The sequence below is a fragment of the Patagioenas fasciata genome, chromosome 24 (genome assembly GCF_037038585.1).
Source record: "Patagioenas fasciata isolate bPatFas1 chromosome 24, bPatFas1.hap1, whole genome shotgun sequence".
NCBI lineage: Eukaryota > Metazoa > Chordata > Aves > Columbiformes > Columbidae > Patagioenas > Patagioenas fasciata.
The window spans coordinates 3,535,148-3,555,858 of record NC_092543.1 but is presented as its reverse complement, the minus strand read 5'-3'; the positions used below and the strand labels follow the sequence as shown (position 1 = coordinate 3,555,858).

Below are 20,711 nucleotides of genomic sequence, written 5' to 3'. Positions count from 1 at the left end.
TCTCATCCATTTACGCTGAGATCCACGTAGAGCAGGAAGAGCTTATCCATTGCAAGACTCCACCTGTCTTGAAATTCTAGGTGTTTTATATATGTGCCTGCACGTAGCGGTTGATACTTCTTATAGAAGTGCTTGGCAAGTATTGATTAACTGTTAGAAGCTCAGGAGCTGGGGAATGATCTTGTGAACAGTTTGGAGTCCGATCTGAGAATGAGCAGGAGCAGAATCAATTTTCTAAAAGCAGAGTTGGTCCTGAAGAAGCAGGAAAAGCTGAGCAAGTGTCCTGTTGGATGTAATTTTTCCTCTGGTGCGTTTTGTTTTGTGTTCTTTTTCTGCTTGAAGTAAAGGTTAAAGATCTGCTATATAAATGCAAACATAGGAACAAATTTAGCGTGTGTAACTAGAGCTTCTCAGTCATCTTGCGGTGTTATCACAGGATCGCGTGTTCCATCACACGTGTGACTCCCCAGTGCTGCCAGCTCTCGCGGTTTTCATCAGTTTCACAATAATTGGTCCAAGAAGTGAGATATTTCACCTCGCTTCACTTCATGGGGAAAAAAATAACGCTTTTAGGCTTTCTTCTTGCATAGCAAAGCTGAAGAACAACCCAGGTGCACTCTGAAGATTGAAACACAAAAGGCAGATGGCACTTGTGCCCCAGAAATCCCCATGGAAACTTGGTTGGGAGTTTTTTTTCTTTGGTGTCACAGCAAACCTGACCTAAATCCTGTAATTTGCAACACCTTTTATCTTTTGGGTCAGTGTTAACTGAGTGGGAGTTAACAGGCTGTTTTTGAGGGGGGTTTACTGGCTAACATTTAAGAGGCTCTGCTTCCCTCTGCTGGTTCAGCTTGGCAATGTGGTTTGGTTTGGTTTGGTTTTAAATCCTGACAAACTGGTTTTGACCACTTATGATGTTTTCAGACGTTGCTATTCAAAGAGGCTTTGCTAGTGCACCTGTACCGTGCCTTTTATAGGTTAACCCTCTTGTTCCCAGGCTGGTCTCTTATTTCCAGCGCTGAAGTGCACACACTGAACATCATCCAGTGTTAGGGAAGAGACTTCATGCCTTGTCAGGCTGATATAGGAATAAAGCGATGGGCTCTGAAGGTCTTTTGGGTGGAAATACCGCTTATCCATTAAGGTAATTAAAGGTGAAGGCAAAACCAAGGAGGTTGGTTGAAATTTTGAGTGCCTCGAGGATGTGGGTGCGACTTGAGCGTTGACAGCTCTGGGTGTGAAGCCATCTGTTCTTCGTGCTTAAATATTAGTGTGAAACTAACTGCCTGTGTATGTATAGATGTCCCCTTTAATCAGCTGCAATCTGTCCAGGAAGCTAAAATGTGGGATTTTCTTCAGTGCTGTGAAGCAAATGAGGAGGAATCCAGGAAAACCTCAGCTAGCAACACTCATCAGTACAAGCAACGCATATTTAATCCCGGCCTTTGACCACCAGCTTCTCTCTTTCAGCTTCCTGTTCTGTTTGGCTGTCCGAGGCTCAGACTGAATTCAAGAGGGTGGCTGAAGAAAACGTGACTTTGCCCTGTCACCATCGCCTGGGCCTCCTGGAGCAGGGCAGCCTGGATATCGAGTGGCTGCTGCACATTTCGGAGACAGTGCAAAAAGCGGTAGGTTCAGCCCCGATTAGCATCTGCAGAGAAAAACGTCTCATTTCTATGTTGACATCATCATTGATTTAGAGACTTCTGCAATCTCGCTTGCAAGTTATTCTGATTAAATAAGCAGCGTTTAGAAAACGCGACCAACTTATTTAGAGATATTTATAACAGGGAAAAGTCATTTGATATTTGTGCATGCTGCATTGGGACGGGTTGTGTTGCAGTTGAGTTTTCTTTAAACTAACGCTGTTATGTAGCGAATCACAATGAGAGAAACTTCAGAACTGCCCTTCAGGTTTTCAGAAATGACTTTGGGATTTCGTAGGCCCAGTTTTTGAAACCTTGGGAAAAAATACTGTAGTTTAGCACTTCTAAAAATCAGATCTGTAGTAACTTACATTGACACTAGTATAAATGCTCCAATATCGATGTATAGCATAAATACAATTTAGGTGTCAGTCTCAGACTTGAAATTGATATTCAGTTCTCCACCCTGCCACCGGCTTCCTGTGTGACCCTTGGCAAGCCACTTAACCATGGAGAGCCTTAGCCTGCTGTTCCTGAAAGTGCTTTGATTTGTTGTTCTGTGTGCAAGCGAAGATACAAGCGGCTGCTCAGTGTGTGTCTCTGCTCCCCAGGTGATCACCTACTCTGGAGGCCGTGTTTACGATGACCTGAACGAGGAACAGAAAGGGCGCGTTTCCTTCACATCCAACTTCCTTGCTGGAGATGCGTCCTTACAAATCATATCCCTGCAGTCCAGCGATGCGGGGAAGTACATCTGCAAGGTTAAAAATGCTGGGCAGTACGAATGGGCTCGCATCACCCTCAAGGTTGTAGGTAAGGTCATTTTATTGTTTTTCTGAATTATAAAAAAAATCTCCAGACGCATTTCCTGGAGGGAGATTTGTTTCAGCAGGGTATAAATACACAAAGACATCTTACGATCAGGTTTCACTGTCTGACTCTCTATCTGCCTTTGCGTTTTTTGGCAAAGAACAGGACACAGGAAGAGCCTAAAGAACTGGTTTGAGCTAAGTACAACCACTTGGAAAATCATATGGACTACTCTTTCCAAATTATCTCTATGATCTCATCACACAAACTAGACTGATATTCTAGCTTAGCTGGCAAGCTCCCTGTCCAGATCTCCTGCTGAGGACTCTGGGTTCATGTCCCAGGACTCCAAACAAATCCAAGTCCATGGAGGTGACAAATAAACTGCCAGGGTTAGCCTTTTGCTTCCCTGATTTCACTTTATTGGTTGGTTTGTGACATGTACGCTATCATCCCATGGAAGAAATGCTGTGGCCTGCCAGATGCTGTGGGGAGAAGGAAGAAATGGAGAAGTAGGGGGAGGAAAAGGATGTTCTTTAAATAGTACCTAGAAGAGGATCGCAGTACTACAGCTCCACTGATGCGAGTATCCACGGGGCAAACTGCCCCAGGGTATTATAACGTGTCATTTCTATGTCTGAACCAGGCAGCTCCACTTGTTAGACTATGAGTTTGCACGCAGTTGCAGTTGAAGTCCCATAACAACCATCCCCGGTGTAATTCTTTAATGCATTCCAGAGAAGGCAGCTCTTGGAAGCTGCTTAAACTACGTTGTTGTGCCAAAAAAATAGGGGTTTCTACTGAAAAAAATAGTCTGCTGCGTGTGCATGTCTTTTGTTTCTTCTAGAAAAACCTTCCAAGCCCAAATGCTGGCTGGAAGGGGAGCTGCTGGAAGGCAAGGAGCTCTCCCTGCAGTGCCGCTCCGCCTCCGGCACCGCACCCATCTCCTACCGATGGCAGCGCATAAACGAGGAAGACGAGAGAGCGGAACATCTCCCGCCTACATCGAGAGTCAGTAAGTCGGGTCATTTCCTCTGCTCGCAGCCAGATGAGCGCCCACACGCACACACGCACACACACACACGCACGCACACACACGCACGCACACACGCACACACGCACAGCCATGTGCCTGCTTTTTCAATGGGGTCGCTTGGTGGCAGTGCCAGTGCCTCTCGCTGCAGCTGCACGTTGTGCTGTGCTCCACCCTCAACAGGGAAGTTTGGTTATTCTTTTGCTGAAGGCTGATAAATGGTATTTTGTGTGGCATCATTGAACTGATTTTGTTAGCAATCAGGACACATAACCACGGGCGTAGTTATGTGCGGTGCTTTATTTCGGCGCTGGGAAACCAGGGGTTCGCACCCAAAGCTGGCTTCAGCGGTCAGTTTAAGTTGCACAATATTTATACAGTCCATTCACATACATATTCATATATTCATTTAGGATCATTAGAATATGCAATAGTTACTCAACATTTATTGCAACATCGATTGCAACACCTTGGAATTACTTTGATCATGCGCAGTGTCCCCTGGTGGTCTTTCAGGGGGTCTTCAGGATGAAGTAAGTAGTCTTCATCGCTTCTGTCCTTTTCACCTTTGGGTACTGCACATGCGCACTACTCTATAATTGCATAACTGCTGACTAGCTTAATTTCCAGAGATACTGTGTATGTTTCTTCTCATTCTAGGCATATTTGGGCTAAGATAAATGCTAGGTTGATAAGAATATACTCAAATCCCTTATTAGGTAAAACACAATATGCAAAGGATAAATCAGTTTTGCATTGCATAGATCAGTTTTGCACCTGTTCCAGAAGGGGACATCTTGTAAAATTGATTCTGTTACTAACAATTTGATCCACAAGTTCAATTTGTGCTTCTGTGTCCTGTGCCCTGTTAAGGTTCCTTAGCCTTTTTTTTTTTTTTTAATTAATCCCAGTGTTGTTTTTCCCGTTTCAGACATTTCCAACCCCGGGCAAGTCCTGCTGAAGAATCTCACGCAGATGAGCACAGGGTTATACCAATGCATTGCCACCAACGAGGCTGGACAAGAAAGCTGTGTTGTTCAGGTGACAGTGCAGCGTAAGTATTGACACATAACCATAGGAGCACCGTAGGAGCCACAGCACTTCACAGCTGTCCCATCTTCACTGATAAATCTGTGCCACACCTTTGCCCTTTCATACTTAAATCACATGAATTAGTTCATATTTATTGCACTTCGGGTTGGCACAGCAGTCCTCTGTATAACCTTGAGTGGTAAATAAGGCATTTGGGCTCAGGTGTTGTGATCTGTTAGAAACAACTAATGAAATACTAGGGGAAAAAATGGTGATTTAGAGGTTCCAGAGTCTCCAGTTTTTAGAATTACTTCTGGCTGGAACGATTACATGAGATTACTCTCAAATACAAAACCTGTGTGTGGCTATTCCATCATTCTAGTTCCAAATTACGTATCTGTCACACATGGGATAGTAAACTATCTAAAGACAGCTGGAAAGGCTGACTTTGACATGAAGTAACGTGCAGAATAAAAAGCAACTTTTGACATAGTTTAGTTTTAATTCGGATTTAATAAACTCTGTCCTGAACACCAGAGATGGGAATCAGTGTCCTGCCCGATGAACCCATCAAGGGTGTGCGCCTGTCTAGGTGTCTGTGTCTTTGCATATGCATGCAAGGAAAAGAGTGGCATTCAGCAGCAGCACTGAGGACAATCAAGTCCAAACAATACATGTTAGGAGGTTTTTGTGTGCTCTTATCAGAGGAGATCAGAACGAGCTTTTGTGATAAAAGCTGCTAACAGCGAAGTCTCTTCATGGAGATTCCATACCTTTGGAATTTTTCTGCCCAGCAAAGCCCGTAATAACTGGAATATGGTCATGTAGCAAGGAAAACCTCTTTGCCTCAGGCACCTGAAATAAAAGCGTCCAGTCAGCTTTTATGCCAAATTGGTTTAAAGCCTCACTTTGGTTTGCTAAACCCTCCCTAGGGATGAGCCTTAAAGTAACAACTTTCAGAGGAAGCCAACCTAACCATTCTTAGCAAAAGAAGTTGTCATAAAGTAGCAATTTAGGGCCCAGCTACACTAGGAAGTATTCTGTCATTAACTGTTATTTTGGATGAAAAATGCCGTGCACCTACACCATATGGTCTCTCTTTCCTCCTTCCTCTCTACCCCCCTCAGGTCACTTTTTCCCCCAATTTGAGTAATTCATTCTGCAAATAGATTGTTGGAAGGGAAAAAAAATCCTCATGGGGAAACATTATAGTTCTGACACTCTTCTGCCTCTCGGAAACTGCTTGGTGCTTTGTTTCACATGTAGCTTGTCCTGTCTCTCTGCACTTTCTGTGGTGCTGTGCTTTTACAAGACTATTCTTCCTCATCATTTTATTTCTGGCCCGTAGCATAGATAGCACTTGCGATCCCACCCTTCCAGAGCTGAATACTTCTCTCACTCTTAGCTCAGCTTTAGCAACAATGCTTGAAGATAAACTGGTTCAAGTTCTGCGAGGAGACACGCCTGAATAAGTAGATTAGCACATTCTGTTCTGATTTATACCCAGTGCTGCACGTTGTAGTGTGGACAGGAACCTGACCGTATGGCCCCAGTGAGCGTTGCCATCTAACGTGTTTTATTTTCTGGACGACAGACGCACAAAACATCGGCGTGGTCGCTGGAGCGGTCTGTGGGGTGGTGGGGGGGCTCTGCCTCCTTGCCCTGGTGGTGAGGCTGACAATAAGGAGGAAAGAAAAGAAGAGATACGAGGAAGAAGAGGCACCAAATGAAATCAGGTAACGCCTTTCATTTAATCCCCCACCTCTCACCCTCCCTCCTTTCAGTTTCACACATCACTACAGTTGTAAGTAACCTAGGTATAAGTGTCTTGAAAGGTGGTTTAAAAAGCTTTTTAAGACTCCTTGAAATATCAGTGACAAATTTCTGGACTGTGAGTACCTTTGTGAAGACCTTCCAGATAATTAGATTTAAATGTCTTTTAGGACAAATTAGCCTAAAACTCAACAAAATATTCCCTCTCACACTTGCAATTTCAGCATTTTAAAGCATTTGCGTAATCCTCTCCAGTACTAAATTCAAGCCACTTGTCCATTGCTTTTCTGAGAGGTTTGAGTGTTTTCCTTTTTTATTTTCAACGGCAATGTCTGTTGGGAATGCTACGAGGCGAGCGGGTTTTCGCAGTCTTTCTTGAGTCCTTTGAACAACTGTGCTTCTGGATTTAGCTCAGGGTGAAAAATCCCCGAGCAGAGCTGAGAAGCCTCGCCCCGAGCGGGCGCACCGAGAATGCTGACGCACGTTCCTCAACCTCATCCGTTCCGTGCCGGTGAGCTCTGCCACTTCGCTCCTAAGCAGAGCTTGGGCTCTAGCCAGTCCAGCCTAAGCTTCTCAAGGAAGGGAAGTGCTGGAAAAATAGATTTCCAGGAATGAGTCTTAGCTGCTCTCGCCCTTGAAGAAACCCCTTCCCTTGCTCCATCCTTACTTCTATTCGTAAAGGACCGCCTTGCCCTCATACGACATCTGTGTACCTTTAGGCATCTCTATAATCCCTTTAGCCGCTGATTACGTTGCCTGATGGTCAGGTTGCCAGCAAGGAGGTAACCTCTGCTGATTTCTTCCCTTCCCTTTGCTTTCAAATCTACCATGCCTTTTCATTTTCAGCCTCTTGTGTCACCTTTTCACACATGACTGTTCTCCCTCTTCTCTCTTTCTCTCTCTGGGCCCAGTTCTTGCACTTCTTTCACTACTCAGATTTTTTTCCTAACTAGAAGAACCGGTTTCAGCTAGTCCTGTCTAAATGATTTGTCATTATGAGTAAGGATTACAGAGCAGACAGTGCTATCTGAACTGTTTGCACTGACACTTGGCATTGGTTCCACAGACCTCAAAGCTCCACACAAAGGGCCAGTCGTGTGCAGCATGGATTCCAAATCCCTTTGACCAATAGAGAGTTCAGCCCACAAAGCTGCGTAGCACAGAATTCAGAAAACCCTGTACCTTGCTCAAACTCCTGGACAAATACGCCCTGGTGATTTGCAGCTTCAATAAGCAACTGCTTATTGCAGCAGCAATTCAGTCTGGTAAAATGAATAAGTGTTTCTGTTCTTGTGGTATTTGAGCCCTCTCATCTGTTTGGTTGCAGAGAAGACGCAGAGGCACCCAAGGCCCATCTCGTCAAGCCCAGTTCGTCTTCCTCTGGTTCCAGGAGCTCACGCTCAGGTTCCTCCTCAACCAGGTCAACAGCCAACAGTGCCTCTCGCAGCCAACGGACTTTGTCAACGGAAGCTACTCCTCATCTAACTCCTCCCCAGTACGGCCAGAGGGAGACGGAGAGAAAAGAAATGGAGCCAAAGAAAGTCGACTACACTAACCTGATGAAAATGGGAGCGACGCTGGTCATGGTGCCTGCCCAAAGCCGAGCGTTCCAGACTGTGTGACTGCTCGCCTGGAGACTCCTGCTGTCCAGAAACACTTCACACACCACCAGCCACATAGGAATTGTTAGGTTAGTTAGCTTCTTGGTCAGCTTCATTTTAATCACTTGTGATTATTCACACCACGAGAGGTCCTCCCACCCGACTCTTTCTTACATCTTCCAGCACTGAGGTTCTGATACAGAATTATTTTTTTGAAGAAAGATACATTTGAGGGAAAAGGGAGCCTTCTTTGTACATTATCTTTTTTGGATGTGGAACACTACAAAAGCTAGGTGCTCTAAACGTGAAATGAAGCCAAACGTCGCGGTTTTAAAAAAGGGATCAACAGACACATAAAGACGCATAATATTCCAGAGAGGTTTTGTGGGGAGGGAAAAGTCTCTTGTGCTGGTTCCAGAGAACATTCTCAAAGATACAGTGTCTTATCTGAAGATTCTGAGGCAGACTCTGCTGAGGACAGTCTGGTGCTCAACCTCAAAGGGAACCGACAAACACTTCATGTTTTCTGCATTGTCTTCTCATGAAATACTTTTGGAGGCTGTTAACTAAAGCAGAAATGCAAGGATCACTCAAAAAGGTCGAGAGATGCAGTATTAAGGCATATATCCGAACTAACCTCTGCACTAAAGAGAAAGGACCCTTTATCTCAAGGAAATAGAGGTGCTTTAATTGCCAGAATACACTTAATGATGCACCCAGCGAGATACGGCCGGGAGCCTGACTCTGCTTTTATGGTCCGCACTGCAAAGCCGCAGTAACTTCCCTGGAGTTGTATCTGTGACAAATGAGCCTTAGTGTGGGGAGAACTGGGCACTGAATCCAGAATGAAGGCAGGACCTCAAAAAGCGAGGGCCACTAATCTACCAAGAAGCCTGGACGAAGCATTTGGAAGATACCTTTGCTCTCACCAGGTCGTGAATTCACCAGTTTTGGGGTGAGCTGTGCTGTAGAAACCTTATGGAGAGCTCTTCCCAAGGCTGAACGAACAGCATTCTTGAGCTGACCTTCAAGCATCCAGGTAAGACTGCAGGACAGAGCGACAGAGCACATAGTGAGGAAAAGACATCAGGGACAGGTAAACAAGCACAATGCTACTTCCATTAGAAAATATTTGTGTGCAATGTCCCATTCGTACACCAAACACTGGGGCAGGTGCTATTCTTGAAGCTTAAACCTTAGCATGACCCTTAAAAAACCTGTAAGAATCATGCAAATATTTTCTGTGATTAAATTAGCCAGAATAAATGTTTCCAAGGAATATGAAGTCTTACACTTAAAGTTGGAGAACAAAAGGAGATGATGGGAAATAGGGACAAGCTTCCCCTGGAGGCAGATGCTCAGATAATTCTGTCGGGTGTATTTTCCTCTGAAGGACTTGGCTCTGCACACAAACCCTGAGCATGTAGGTTCTAGATTCCTGTATTCCGGGACTGATAATTTCCTATTAGAAAAAAATTAGGTGCTTTATTTCATTTGAGAGAGGGAGGGTTTTCTCCAATTTGTGGAATGAGTCTACAGGAGAAGCATCAGCACAGAAGAACCACAGATTTATAATTCTTTCACTCCAGGGCCTGTAATTTTCTCCTTTTCTGTCTGAAACCCAGAATTGTAGCTTCTTTGCTTGAGGTCTTAGACATTTTGATCAAAGCCAAGCCCTGCTTGGGCTACTTCCTTATGGGAAGTAGTTTTGAAACTTGCCCTCTGCTATCTGAGAGCTTCTCTTCCTAGTTGTAGTCACCCATTTTCATCACTCGTACCAAAATTTCACTTTCTCTCTCTACCTAGCCACCCTGGCAGGACAAAGTACTGCCGTGTTCTGCAGAGAAGGCAGTCCCGGGTCACAGATTTAAACAGAGGCATTCGCTGTTAGGAGTTTGATGAGCTTCTGCTTTCGTGACAGCTCCTGGGGTTGGATACTGTGTCATTTGACCCAGGCAGTTTCCCTGGATGCTCCAGAGGCATTTCAGGCACATTTCCTGGAGCGTTTTGGTGGATTTGGTGGTGGCTGTTGCAGCAGCAGCTCTAAGTGTCTGTGATTCCTCTGCAGTTGCTCTATTCCTGGAGCCTGAAGGCTCAGGCATTCCGAAGCACTTACAAGGGTACTCCAGAGCTGGGAAAGTCCCGAAGAGCATGAGCAGGACTGCTGAGGCTTCTGTGGTTGCTCATTGTGCTTAATGTTACCTGTGTTGCATCCGCGGATAGTTATTCTATGCATATAAAAGCAGGAGTGCTTTTCTCAGTATAGAATACGCTCCTGAGCAACCAGAAGCTTATTACCACAAAATTAAGGGTAACAATCAGACAGTTGAGCTGGCTGCAGCCTGAATACAACGTACTTTAGGTTGGCTTTGAGTCACGGGTCGGAGTTGCAATTAGCAGAGAGGAGGATGCTCTGTCTGCAGCCTGGAGGCCACTTGCTGCCGGCAAGGAGAATCCTCCCACCTGCTCCTGATTGCATAGGATGGGTTATGGACCTCGGGGAAAAGAAGTTGTTTGGAAGCAACTGCTGAAGCCTGGCGTGTGTGTGATCGTTCCCGGCTGTTCCCAGCCCCGTGGGAAGCAGCAGGTACGTGTGCCCGCGGTCCGGGCACGTACAGAACGCCCGTGTACAAACCGTCTCAGAAAAAGCCGCGGAACAAAGATGCAATGGTAAGCGGGCACCGTGGCCCTTTAAAATCGCTAAGTCTGAAACACCGCGGTGCTTTTCAGGCCACGCTTCAGTGATCTCACGGCTGAAGACAAAGTCAGTTCTGCACTTCAGTCGCTAGAGTGACGCTCAAAGGGAAAAAGTTTATCACTCAAAGGAAATACGAGACAGAGATCATGCCCAGGGTATTCTATTTTCAAAGGGACGTCTTCTAAGCTCCAGATGTTGCAAAAGGGAAGCAAATGATACATAAGCCAAACCCTATTTTGTAAAATAGTGTATTTGAAGCATTTACTGTCATATAACGGTTACTACTAGCGTGATTAAATGCATACAATGTTAGGTAGCTTGCTTTTGTTTCTCAGCAGCTAAACTAAGCTTACATCTCTCTACCTGCTATAATCGGTGTACTTGTACTGTGTCTGAACAACTCAGAGGAAAGCAAATATTTATTATTGATTCCTTTGAATCAATGATTTCATAATTTTTTTGGTTGTTTTATAAATAAATGTGCTGCAGCTGAAGTGCTGCAGCTCAACTCAACTCGTACTGATGCTCCATCTTGTGTGGCACAATGTGTTACATGCAGTCAAGCCGAATCCAAGGAAAAAAGTACGGCATCAAAAATACCATTTTTCAGCCAACAAGGACTAACTATGTGCATCTTTGCGTGGAAAACGTGGGGAAGCTGGTCTTTTTCCTGGGTATTTTTTCAGTCTTATTTATGAGCCATGGTATGAAATATGTGCAGCCGTGGGTGTATTGAAGCAAATAGAGTTTTGACTTCCACGCAGCTATTTCACCTGAGATATTTTGGCTGAGGATGTGGATGCTTCCATCGAATGCGGTAAATAGTGCGAGCGCAGACACAGCCCAGACACAAACCCGCGGTGACAGCGTCCTCCCACTCCCACATCTGTGACCTTCCTTCCGGTTCATCTCCTGCACTGTCCGAGAGGCCAACGAGACCTTGAACAACTCAGCACCCGGACCTTTTCCATCTTTTCCGCAGATAAACATTTGGAACCAGCCAACAGGAATCTCCAGTCATGTAGGTGGAATTTAGGGTAACTAAGATAACTGTGGTTGATTTCTCAGCCTTCTTGCCCCGGGGGTGTTTTGCGCAGAGATCTCCCGACATCAGCAACCTTCCTTATCCAATCTGTGAGTAAAAAGTGCGCCGTGATTACGCAGGATTTAAAACAAAACACAGTGGTTTCATAGGTGTGCCCCGTCTACCCGTGATTCATGAGGAAACGCTCTTACTGGCTCCCTCCTGGGTTGATGCTACCCAAAATCTGATTAAGCGATACACATTTTGAGAAGGGGTGTGCAATTGCATATTTTTGTACAGTATCAGGAATCCTGGGTTATTTTTAACCTGGATCGGCTCGTACACTGAAGGGGGAGGACACGGTGGGAAAGGGAAGGGACTGCTTTTGTGATTTTTAAACTTTAACCAGGGCGTGCAGATGGACACGTTGTACAAATAACCAATGCTGCTGTTGTGAATTGGAAGGGTGTCTGATCATCTCCACTCTCTTCCCAATACTGTTTAAAATGCTTAAAGCAAAAGCAGCGCTTGATCTCTAACATACTAAATTAGCTTAAAAAAATATTGGAATTAATCATTTACAAAAACTACACAGAATACTTGCCAGAGTCGAGCCTGCTGAGCCTTCATTTTTCTGATAGACAGTAAATGAGCTACTTTTGTATGTTAACGGCCTCTAATTGCCAATTCAATGAGTCATTTGCCAAACTGCCCTCCTCCCTGCACTGACTCACTGCTGTTGAGGCTGCCTTCCCTTGCTATCAGTCTGCGTGGAGTACGGTTGCACATCTAAATGTCAGTATTTAATCTGAAGGTGCAGGTAGTGCTATTCTTAGGTCCTACTGAAATTCTGCCCACGACTTAAAAAGAAAAAGGCAAAGAGTTGGGCTTTCCAGCAGCCTGTCAGGTAATGGGGTGATGGTTCCTATTGACAACCTTATCTTAAAAGGCACAAGAGAGTGACAGCTACTGCTCCAAGATACGGAGCCGCCTCCTTTTCCTGCTGCTCCTCCTAACCTTGTACACCCAGGTTCCAACTCCAAACTGCGCCTTTTGCCACCATCCAAAGGTCCCAGTTCAGATTCCAGCCCATAGAGCAAGAACTGGAGGCATGAAGTGTTGCTTGACACGAGTGACTTCACCACATCTGCCCCGGGAGCCCGGTCAGGATGGGGGGTTTGTGTCACCCTCCTCTTAGCGACTCCCTCTGACTTTTTATGCTTTTTGCCATGTCAATAAACACTTGGTGCAATTCCCAGCCCTCCTGCCTGACTGATTGGTGACCTCTGATCAGTTTGCAGCCCAAAGCGCCCAGACCGGCCCAACATTCGTGGTCGTCCATCTGCTCCTTGATCCCCAAGGAGGCTGAGCAGCCTCTGCTCCCTTTGCACCCAAGTAAATGTCGCTGGGAGCAGCGCTGACGTGCGGAGGGGTGACGTGCTGCCCCGTGGCTTGGTTTGGTGCATTAGTGCTGATTATGGAAGGGAAAAGCTGGGGATGCTGCGGGGGCTGGATTCACATTGCCACATTGAACGGAACAGAGGGTTAGCGCAGCAGCACGCTGCTCACGGAGAATATCGTGCCGAGGGAGATTGGCTGCAGCAAATGCTGTGGGAAGCCTTTGGGAAGCGTTGGGCACTGAGCATAAAAATGAGAATTCAGCCGTTCCTCCGGGGAGGAACAGCCATCTAGCAGGGCTCTGCCCCGGGCCGGCCTCCCGCACCTCCAGCTTCCGCATGGGAAACCGGGACGCTCTTTAAGCCGGGTCTGCCGTTAATTCGGGGACGAGAAGCCGGCCGGGTCCCGCACACAGCCCTGTGTCCCGGCCCCGCATGGCGCCGCCATTTGTGGCCCCCCCCGCCCGGTTCCCCTTTCCCGCAGCCCGCCACCCTCTATGCAAATGAACCCAAACCCCGCCATTTGATTGGTCAATCCCACCCCAAGGCGCCTTCCCCCTAGCGCGCGAAATATGCAAATGAGCCTCCAGCGTCGCGTTGCGATTGGCTCCTGGAGCTACTTGACTGTCCCCGCCCCCTCATTAAGCCTACCATAGTCTGTGTCGTCACCGGCATGCGGCCGTTGGAGGGCTTTGATTGGCTCCCGCGCACACGAAGCCCCACCCCCTGTCCGTTGCGGAGCGGTGGGTGTTTGTGGGGGGAGCGAGGAAAGCGCATGAAGGTTCGAGAATACCGGCCGGCCGGCGGGCACGCCCCCTTCCTGGGCGCGTCACGGCGACCGGGGCTTCCGGCCGGCGCCCATTGGCTGGAAGGGCGGCGGAGCGCGCGAGCGGATTGGCTGGAGCGGCGGGAGGGGGCGGGCGCTTCTGGAAGGTTCTGAGAGGCTATATAAAGGCTGCGGGGCGGGCGCGGAGCGGTCTCATTGAGCAGGAACCGCTGCGGAGCAGTTTCTTGTGTGCAGGTCCCGGCTTGTCCGCGCCGCCCAGGTAACGGGCCTGGGGAGGGGGTGGCCATGCGGGGGGGGTGGGGGTGGGGGTGGGCTGCCGCATTGCGGGCAGTCGGGCAGGGTGGGGGGTGGGAGCGCTCTTGGGCTTTTCCCTTTCCCTGCGCTGATGCTGCCGCTTTATCGCCTAAGTCCGACCTAACGGCGTTTTTTTTTTTTTCCGTTCCCTTGTGCTCCTGAAAGGGTGGGGGGAGGCGGGCGGCCGAGCTCCCGTGTGCCCCCCCCGCCGGGCACGCCCGGGGGGTGCGCGGGAGGGGGAGCCGTGTCCGTGGGGAGCCTGGGCGTGTTGGGGTTTGTAGTTTAAAGGCGGGGGAGCAGCGGGGGCCGGGCGAGGACGCTGCGGCTCAGCGGGTGCAGGGGGGCCGGTGTCGCAGCGGGGCTGGGGCCGTGCCAGGACACATGGACTCCATGTCCCGGCGGCCATTTGTCCGCCTGTCATGTGACGCGGGTGGGGCGGAGCTTGGGGGGAGGCGGGGCAGCGGGCCACGTGACGTGTCACGTTATCGGTGCCGTTGGACGCCACGTGGTGGCTTTAAACCCATTGATCTAAAGAGCAGTGGATTGTAAACCCATCACACATCTTAACTCTACGTCTTATTTTACACACGTTTATGTTTTTTCCCTCAGACAAGATGTCGAAGGGACCAGCTGTCGGAATTGATCTCGGCACCACCTATTCCTGTGTCGGCGTGTTCCAGCACGGGAAGGTGGAAATCATTGCCAATGACCAGGGCAACCGGACCACCCCCAGCTATGTCGCCTTCACGGACACAGAGAGATTGATCGGCGATGCTGCCAAGAACCAAGTGGCCATGAATCCAACCAATACAGTTTTCGGTAAGAATGCAAGATTTATGTACTTCACAACCTATGGAGAATTAGCGTGGTAGTGGTAGTGTTCCTTGCTTATAAGAATAAGTGACCAATAGCACAATTGAAGTTTTCTCTTCGAAATTAAAACCTCCTAATTTGTTATTAATCTAAATGCAAGTGCATTAGTAATAGTTAAGCTTTTATTACATACTGTGGAATTATATGCCCTACAGGTACAGACCTGTCTTGCTGCAGGTTCTTGGCACTTAGTGTTAAGTGGCCTTGACTAAGTGTCTTGGACTTAGTCGTAGTCTTACTGTGGTTTATGGTACAGCAGCTGTAGCATTGCTGTGGTGGCTTTGAGATGATTCCGATCCATTTGTGCATATCTGAGAGAAAAAAGCATCACTACATGCAGCAAGATCTTGGCGAGGCAGTGGTAGTTCCACGTTAGTATTGCTTTTTAGGAACAGTTCATGTTCCTTATTATGAACAAATGTATGTAATGTGGCCAACTGTTGTTTTCCAGACGCAAAACGGTTGATTGGACGTAGGTTTGATGATTCTGTTGTCCAGTCCGATATGAAGCACTGGCCTTTCACCGTGGTGAACGATGCTGGCAGACCGAAGGTCCAGGTGGAGTACAAAGGCGAGACAAAGAGCTTCTACCCAGAAGAAATTTCTTCCATGGTTTTAACCAAAATGAAGGAAATCGCAGAAGCATACCTTGGGAAGGTGAGGTTTAGGATTGCAATCAAATACAACAAATAATTCTCTGTGTGTGAGTACATGACATACATAACTCACCGTTTCGCTTGCTTTTTTCTTTGTAGACTGTTACTAATGCTGTAGTGACTGTACCCGCCTATTTCAATGACTCTCAGCGTCAGGCTACAAAAGATGCTGGAACCATTGCTGGGCTCAATGTTCTGCGAATTATCAACGAGCCGACAGCTGCTGCCATTGCCTATGGTCTGGACAAAAAGGTATGCTATGGAGTGACTACTGTCTGACGTCCAACCAGTCAACCTACTGAACTAGCAGTAGAAAACGAATTGCATTATGAAAATTGATCTTTTCTTCCAGGTTGGTGCTGAAAGGAACGTTCTTATTTTTGATCTCGGAGGTGGCACCTTTGATGTGTCTATTCTGACTATTGAAGATGGCATCTTTGAGGTGAAATCCACCGCAGGTGACACTCACTTGGGTGGAGAAGACTTCGACAACCGCATGGTCAACCACTTCATCGCTGAATTCAAGCGCAAGCACAAGAAAGACATCACTGAGAACAAGAGAGCTGTTCGTCGCCTCCGCACTGCCTGCGAGCGTGCCAAGCGTACCCTGTCCTCCAGCACGCAGGCCAGCATTGAAATTGATTCTCTCTATGAGGGGATCGACTTCTACACCTCCATTACCAGAGCTCGCTTTGAAGAGCTGAACGCCGACCTGTTCCGCGGCACCCTGGACCCTGTGGAGAAGGCCCTGCGGGATGCCAAGCTCGACAAGTCGCAGATCCACGACATCGTGCTGGTCGGTGGGTCTACTCGTATCCCAAAGATCCAGAAGCTTCTGCAGGATTTCTTCAATGGCAAAGAGCTGAACAAGAGCATTAATCCTGATGAAGCTGTGGCTTACGGTGCAGGTAAGGACAAAAATTCACATTGCTATGTGTCAGGGCTGAAGTTTCAGCAACGCTGGTGTATGCAGGCCCTGCATCTTCCTCCTGAATCACTAAAGCTTTTCCCAGCTGTACGTGCTTTCCTCTGACTTGCAATGATGAATCAGGTTCCAAAGCCATTCGTAGTTTCCACCAGAAGTTACTGATGATGGCCAAAACCTTCCTTGGATGTCTGAGCGAGCATCAGTTTCACTGTAGCGTGCCCTGTATTTGTTGCAAGGATTTTAATGTGTTTTTTTCTCTTCCTCCAGCTGTTCAGGCTGCTATTCTGTCTGGAGACAAGTCTGAAAACGTGCAGGATTTGCTGCTGTTGGATGTGACTCCCCTGTCTCTTGGTATTGAGACCGCTGGAGGTGTCATGACAGTCCTGATCAAGCGGAACACCACCATCCCCACCAAGCAGACCCAGACATTCACCACTTACTCAGACAACCAGCCTGGTGTGCTGATCCAGGTAGGTGGGCAGCACTGGGGTGAACTGATAATGCACTCACATAATCATATGACCCTGTCAACACCTCCAGCGATAGTTGAAATGAATCTCTTAGGTCAGAGATGGTGCTTGTAAATGCCTGGTTGCTGTGATGAAAGTGTTTCCAAAGCCATTCGTAGTTTCCACCAGAAGTCGAAAGACTTGTGTTGGTCCAAGTACCTTCCTTGGATGTCTGAGCGACCATGTCACTTCAGAACAACCCATTATAATTTAATGGTGTGTGGTCAGACTTATTACTTAATTAGCTGTTTTTTTCTTTCTAGGTCTATGAAGGAGAACGTGCTATGACTAAAGACAACAACTTGCTGGGCAAGTTTGAGCTGACAGGTATTCCCCCCGCTCCCAGAGGTGTACCTCAGATTGAAGTAACCTTCGATATCGATGCCAACGGCATCCTCAACGTGTCTGCTGTGGATAAGAGCACTGGCAAGGAAAACAAGATCACAATTACAAACGACAAGGGTAAGGACCCCAAGGTTTTGAGGGTGGGTGGGAGACTGGTTACCTGAACAAATGTTGGGAGGTCACGATCGATTCTCAGCTAAAAATGACCTGGAATGCTGCTGTTTCCTGCAGGCCGGCTGAGCAAGGAAGACATTGAACGGATGGTTCAGGAAGCAGAGAAATACAAAGCGGAAGATGAGAAGCAGCGTGATAAAGTGTCTTCTAAGAACTCCCTGGAGTCTTACGCATTCAACATGAAAGCTACTGTTGAAGATGAGAAGCTCCAGGGCAAGATCTCTGATGAGGACAAGCAGAAAATCCTGGACAAATGCAATGAAATCATCAACTGGCTGGACAAGAATCAGGTATGTCAGTATTCCCTGTTTGGTTGGTGTTTCCTTCTAGTGTCTGAGCTCCAAAGAAAACTCAAGAGGATGGAGGAAAACTACTGGTTGCTGTGATGAAAGTGTTTCCAAAGCCATTCGTAGTTTCCACCAGAAGTCAAAAGACTTGTGCTGGTCCAAGTACCTTCCTTGGATGTCTGAGCGACCACAGCTTGCAAGTGTATAGTTTTTCAATTCCTCCTAATGGAAGCAGGCAAGCTTGCAAGTATGATCTTAACTTAAATGAGGTCTTTGTTCCTCCAGGAGCAGTGTGTGCTCCAAGAGTGATTGGAGTCCTAAATCAGGAGGTTGGTGGGGCTTAATTTGAACAACGTGCCTGTAGGCACATCTTGGTATATTGTGCCAGATGAAAACTGTAACTGCGCTGCTATAAAAATAGATCTTAACACTAAGCCCAGAGTCTTTATAAATTAACTTTTGAGTTGTATTTGCTTATTGAGAGCAGCAAATACTGAGCTGTTGTCTTGTTTATTTTTTCAGACGGCTGAGAAGGAGGAGTTTGAGCACCAGCAGAAGGAGCTGGAGAAGGTGTGCAACCCCATCATCACCAAGCTGTACCAGAGCGCCGGGGGGATGCCTGGTGGGATGCCCGGCGGGATGCCTGGCGGCTTCCCTGGTGGGGGAGCTCCTCCCTCTGGTGGGGCTTCTTCTGGACCAACCATCGAGGAGGTGGATTAAAGCTGGGGCAGCGCATTCCACTAGCAGTTGGTGTTGGAGGACCCCTAGGTGGGGGTTAGATTGAAGGACCCAAACCTGTAGGCACATCTGGGTATATTCTGCCAGATTAAAACTCCATAACTGAGCTGCTGTAAGGATAAATAAAAGAAAACAAAACATTTTCTGGGCATTTTAAATACTTGAACATGTGCACAGGAGGGGAGATGAATACCATTGCACTTTACAGTACTGTAAAAAAGTGGAAATGCAATTCATGTCCTAAGGAATAAAAACTATTTAATGGGCATCACAATGTTTCTGTGTTCACTTCTTTATATGTACTGAACAGTGTGAAAAATAAAGTGAAAATCTGGTAAGCAAAGATGACATCCTAGCAGAGCATGACCTCAGCACATGCACTCACACAGGCTCCAGGTGTAGGAGCCTCATAAGCAATTTCATAACCAGAAATGGCTTCCCATAAAGTAATACAGGTAAGTGGTGTGTTAAGCCTTGTTTTGAAGGTCAAGGCTGTTAGGAGCACATTAACATAGGCCGAGCTTTGCTTTCAGTCCAAGATCATAGAGCTACACACTCCAGAAAAATTTTGAGAGCTAGTTAGCATTAATCTACAGTGGAGAATACATTTAAATCCCAGAAATATGGAATGTTTGGAAAAAATGGCCAAATCCTTTTGGCCTTAGGGCATTTATTGGCTCAAGGATCCCCTGCTTTGGGGAAGGTAAGTTCTGCATTTTAAAGAAGTCATTGCTGGGTGTGCTGCAGGCTTTGGGTACCATCTGCAGCAGTATTTTGCTTATCTATAGTATTTTACTAAATATTTGTATACAGATGAAGTGTTAGACACACCAGCAGTGCTCCATAACAGTAGCAATTTTCATTAGGTTGTGACTCGAGGCTGTAAAACTCGTCAGAGCTCCATTGCTTATTGTTTGGAGACGGATCAGTCGGAATGATCTGCAGTTCAGTACTGATGGTTTATCTCAGTGCTTCATGTGTTACAAGGCTGTTCTGTCTTCACAGAGTCACTTCTTCCTCAGTGCTGGAGAAGACGTGAGAGGTTTTTTAACTTTATTTTAACAGCAGTGCTTAACCAAACGGGAAAACCAATTCTCTGACAGTCTATCGCTCCTTTTGCTGCCTCTGAAGTGCCGGTTCCCTGCGTTTCAGCTGCTAAAACACCAACAGGGAGCAGCTGGCAGTGTTCAAACCTTGCAATTCATCACAGCAAAGCCTTCCAGTTCGCATACAGGTATTGTGGGTCATTTTTGGGGTGAGCGGGGTGGGAGAAGGGAGGTGATCCGTGCCACTGGTGTCTTGATTCTTAAAAATTCTGACATTGTTTAGACTTTTTCCTTTTCTTCCTGTTATCTTCATGAACTCAAGGTTTTATTGACCAATGCGAGATGCGGGTCATCCCGAGGGAGCCGCCTGCATTTCCCACGTTGTCCACACGAGGGCAGCACAGACCGTCAAATGGCTCAGGGTTAACTTTGGTTTCTCTCCTCAGTTTTGAATTAAATCCCAAAATCATTGTTTATGGCATATAATGTCATCCTTAGCCACATGTCCCATTAATAATGTATAGTTCCTCTATGGCCGTTGGTGACACTAAATGAAAATGGCTTTTGGAAAGCGGTATTTTAGAAGCAGAGGCTTAAGGCAGCACAGTTTGTACAGGAGGGCATTGCAGGGGCCGTTGGAGCTATGATTTGAATTTTCCAGCCTTGTCAAGTTAATTAATGGGATTTTCCATTGTAAATTACAAGAATAGCCCTGGTTCAGGCTGCAGGTCAGGCCATGGGGGTGTGAGGCTGAAAGGGGCAGAGAAGGGGCTGCTGTGGGGTCACAGTCACACCAGCGCTTGCACAAGGCCACAGGCAGTTCTAGCGATGTAAAGGAGTGAAAACAGTGTCAAACTTGTGAGTTTTCACATTCGTGACAACACAGAAGCTCCAGAGTTGTGTGCAAAACAGCAAAACTGGTTTAAGGTTAATTTACGGCTTCTCTGTGCTGCTCTCGACGCTGTGCAAGCACCGTGGAGCAGTGACTGACACATCCCTGCCTTATCACCTCTGTTCTGCTCACACCCCCAACACAGCCCCTGTGAGGAGATGTCCCTGT

The 20,711-nt window shown here is 47.0% G+C and overlaps 2 protein-coding genes, 1 long non-coding RNA gene and 3 other non-coding genes across 7 annotated transcripts in view; 5 read left to right on the top strand and 1 right to left on the bottom strand.

Annotated features, from left to right (window-relative positions):
- The window catches only part of CLMP (CXADR like membrane protein), a 36,448-nt gene extending 25,344 nt beyond the window's left edge, over positions 1-11,104 (top strand). The window contains exons 2-7 of one of the 2 annotated variants that reach the window (XM_071798868.1): positions 1,457-1,628; positions 2,258-2,459; positions 3,304-3,471; positions 4,421-4,543; positions 6,116-6,257; positions 7,622-11,104. In XM_071798868.1, coding sequence (XP_071654969.1) covers positions 1,457-1,628; positions 2,258-2,459; positions 3,304-3,471; positions 4,421-4,543; positions 6,116-6,257; positions 7,622-7,916 — 1,102 coding nt within the window. In that variant the 3' untranslated portion in view covers positions 7,917-11,104. The remainder of the gene's footprint in view (positions 1-1,456; positions 1,629-2,257; positions 2,460-3,303; positions 3,472-4,420; positions 4,544-6,115; positions 6,258-7,621) is intronic. The other variant, XM_065855624.2, reaches the window with a different exon arrangement.
- LOC139825569 (uncharacterized) lies at positions 5,015-6,303 on the bottom strand. The gene is made up of 2 exons (XR_011735692.1): positions 6,025-6,303; positions 5,015-5,376 (listed from the first exon to the last, which is right to left on the bottom strand). It is a non-coding gene; the product is annotated as an uncharacterized lncRNA (long non-coding RNA).
- A 2,845-nt stretch (positions 11,105-13,949) lies between the features above and the next one.
- On the top strand, positions 13,950-18,879 carry HSPA8 (heat shock protein family A (Hsp70) member 8). Its single transcript, XM_065855592.2, has 9 exons — positions 13,950-14,060; positions 14,705-14,914; positions 15,420-15,625; positions 15,724-15,876; positions 15,977-16,532; positions 16,820-17,022; positions 17,325-17,523; positions 17,638-17,870; positions 18,390-18,879. The coding sequence occupies exons 2-9, from the start codon at positions 14,710-14,712 to the stop codon at positions 18,585-18,587; spliced, it is 1,953 nt and encodes a 650-aa protein (XP_065711664.1). The 5' UTR covers positions 13,950-14,060; positions 14,705-14,709; the 3' UTR covers positions 18,588-18,879.
- LOC136111578 (small nucleolar RNA SNORD14) lies at positions 16,659-16,748 on the top strand. Its single transcript, XR_010652769.1, has one exon. It is a non-coding gene; the product is annotated as a small nucleolar RNA SNORD14 (small nucleolar RNA).
- On the top strand, positions 17,145-17,241 carry LOC136111576 (small nucleolar RNA SNORD14). The gene has a single exon (XR_010652767.1). It is a non-coding gene; the product is annotated as a small nucleolar RNA SNORD14 (small nucleolar RNA).
- Positions 17,958-18,054, top strand: LOC136111577 (small nucleolar RNA SNORD14). Its single transcript, XR_010652768.1, has one exon. It is a non-coding gene; the product is annotated as a small nucleolar RNA SNORD14 (small nucleolar RNA).
- Positions 18,880-20,711: the final 1,832 nt, after the last annotated feature.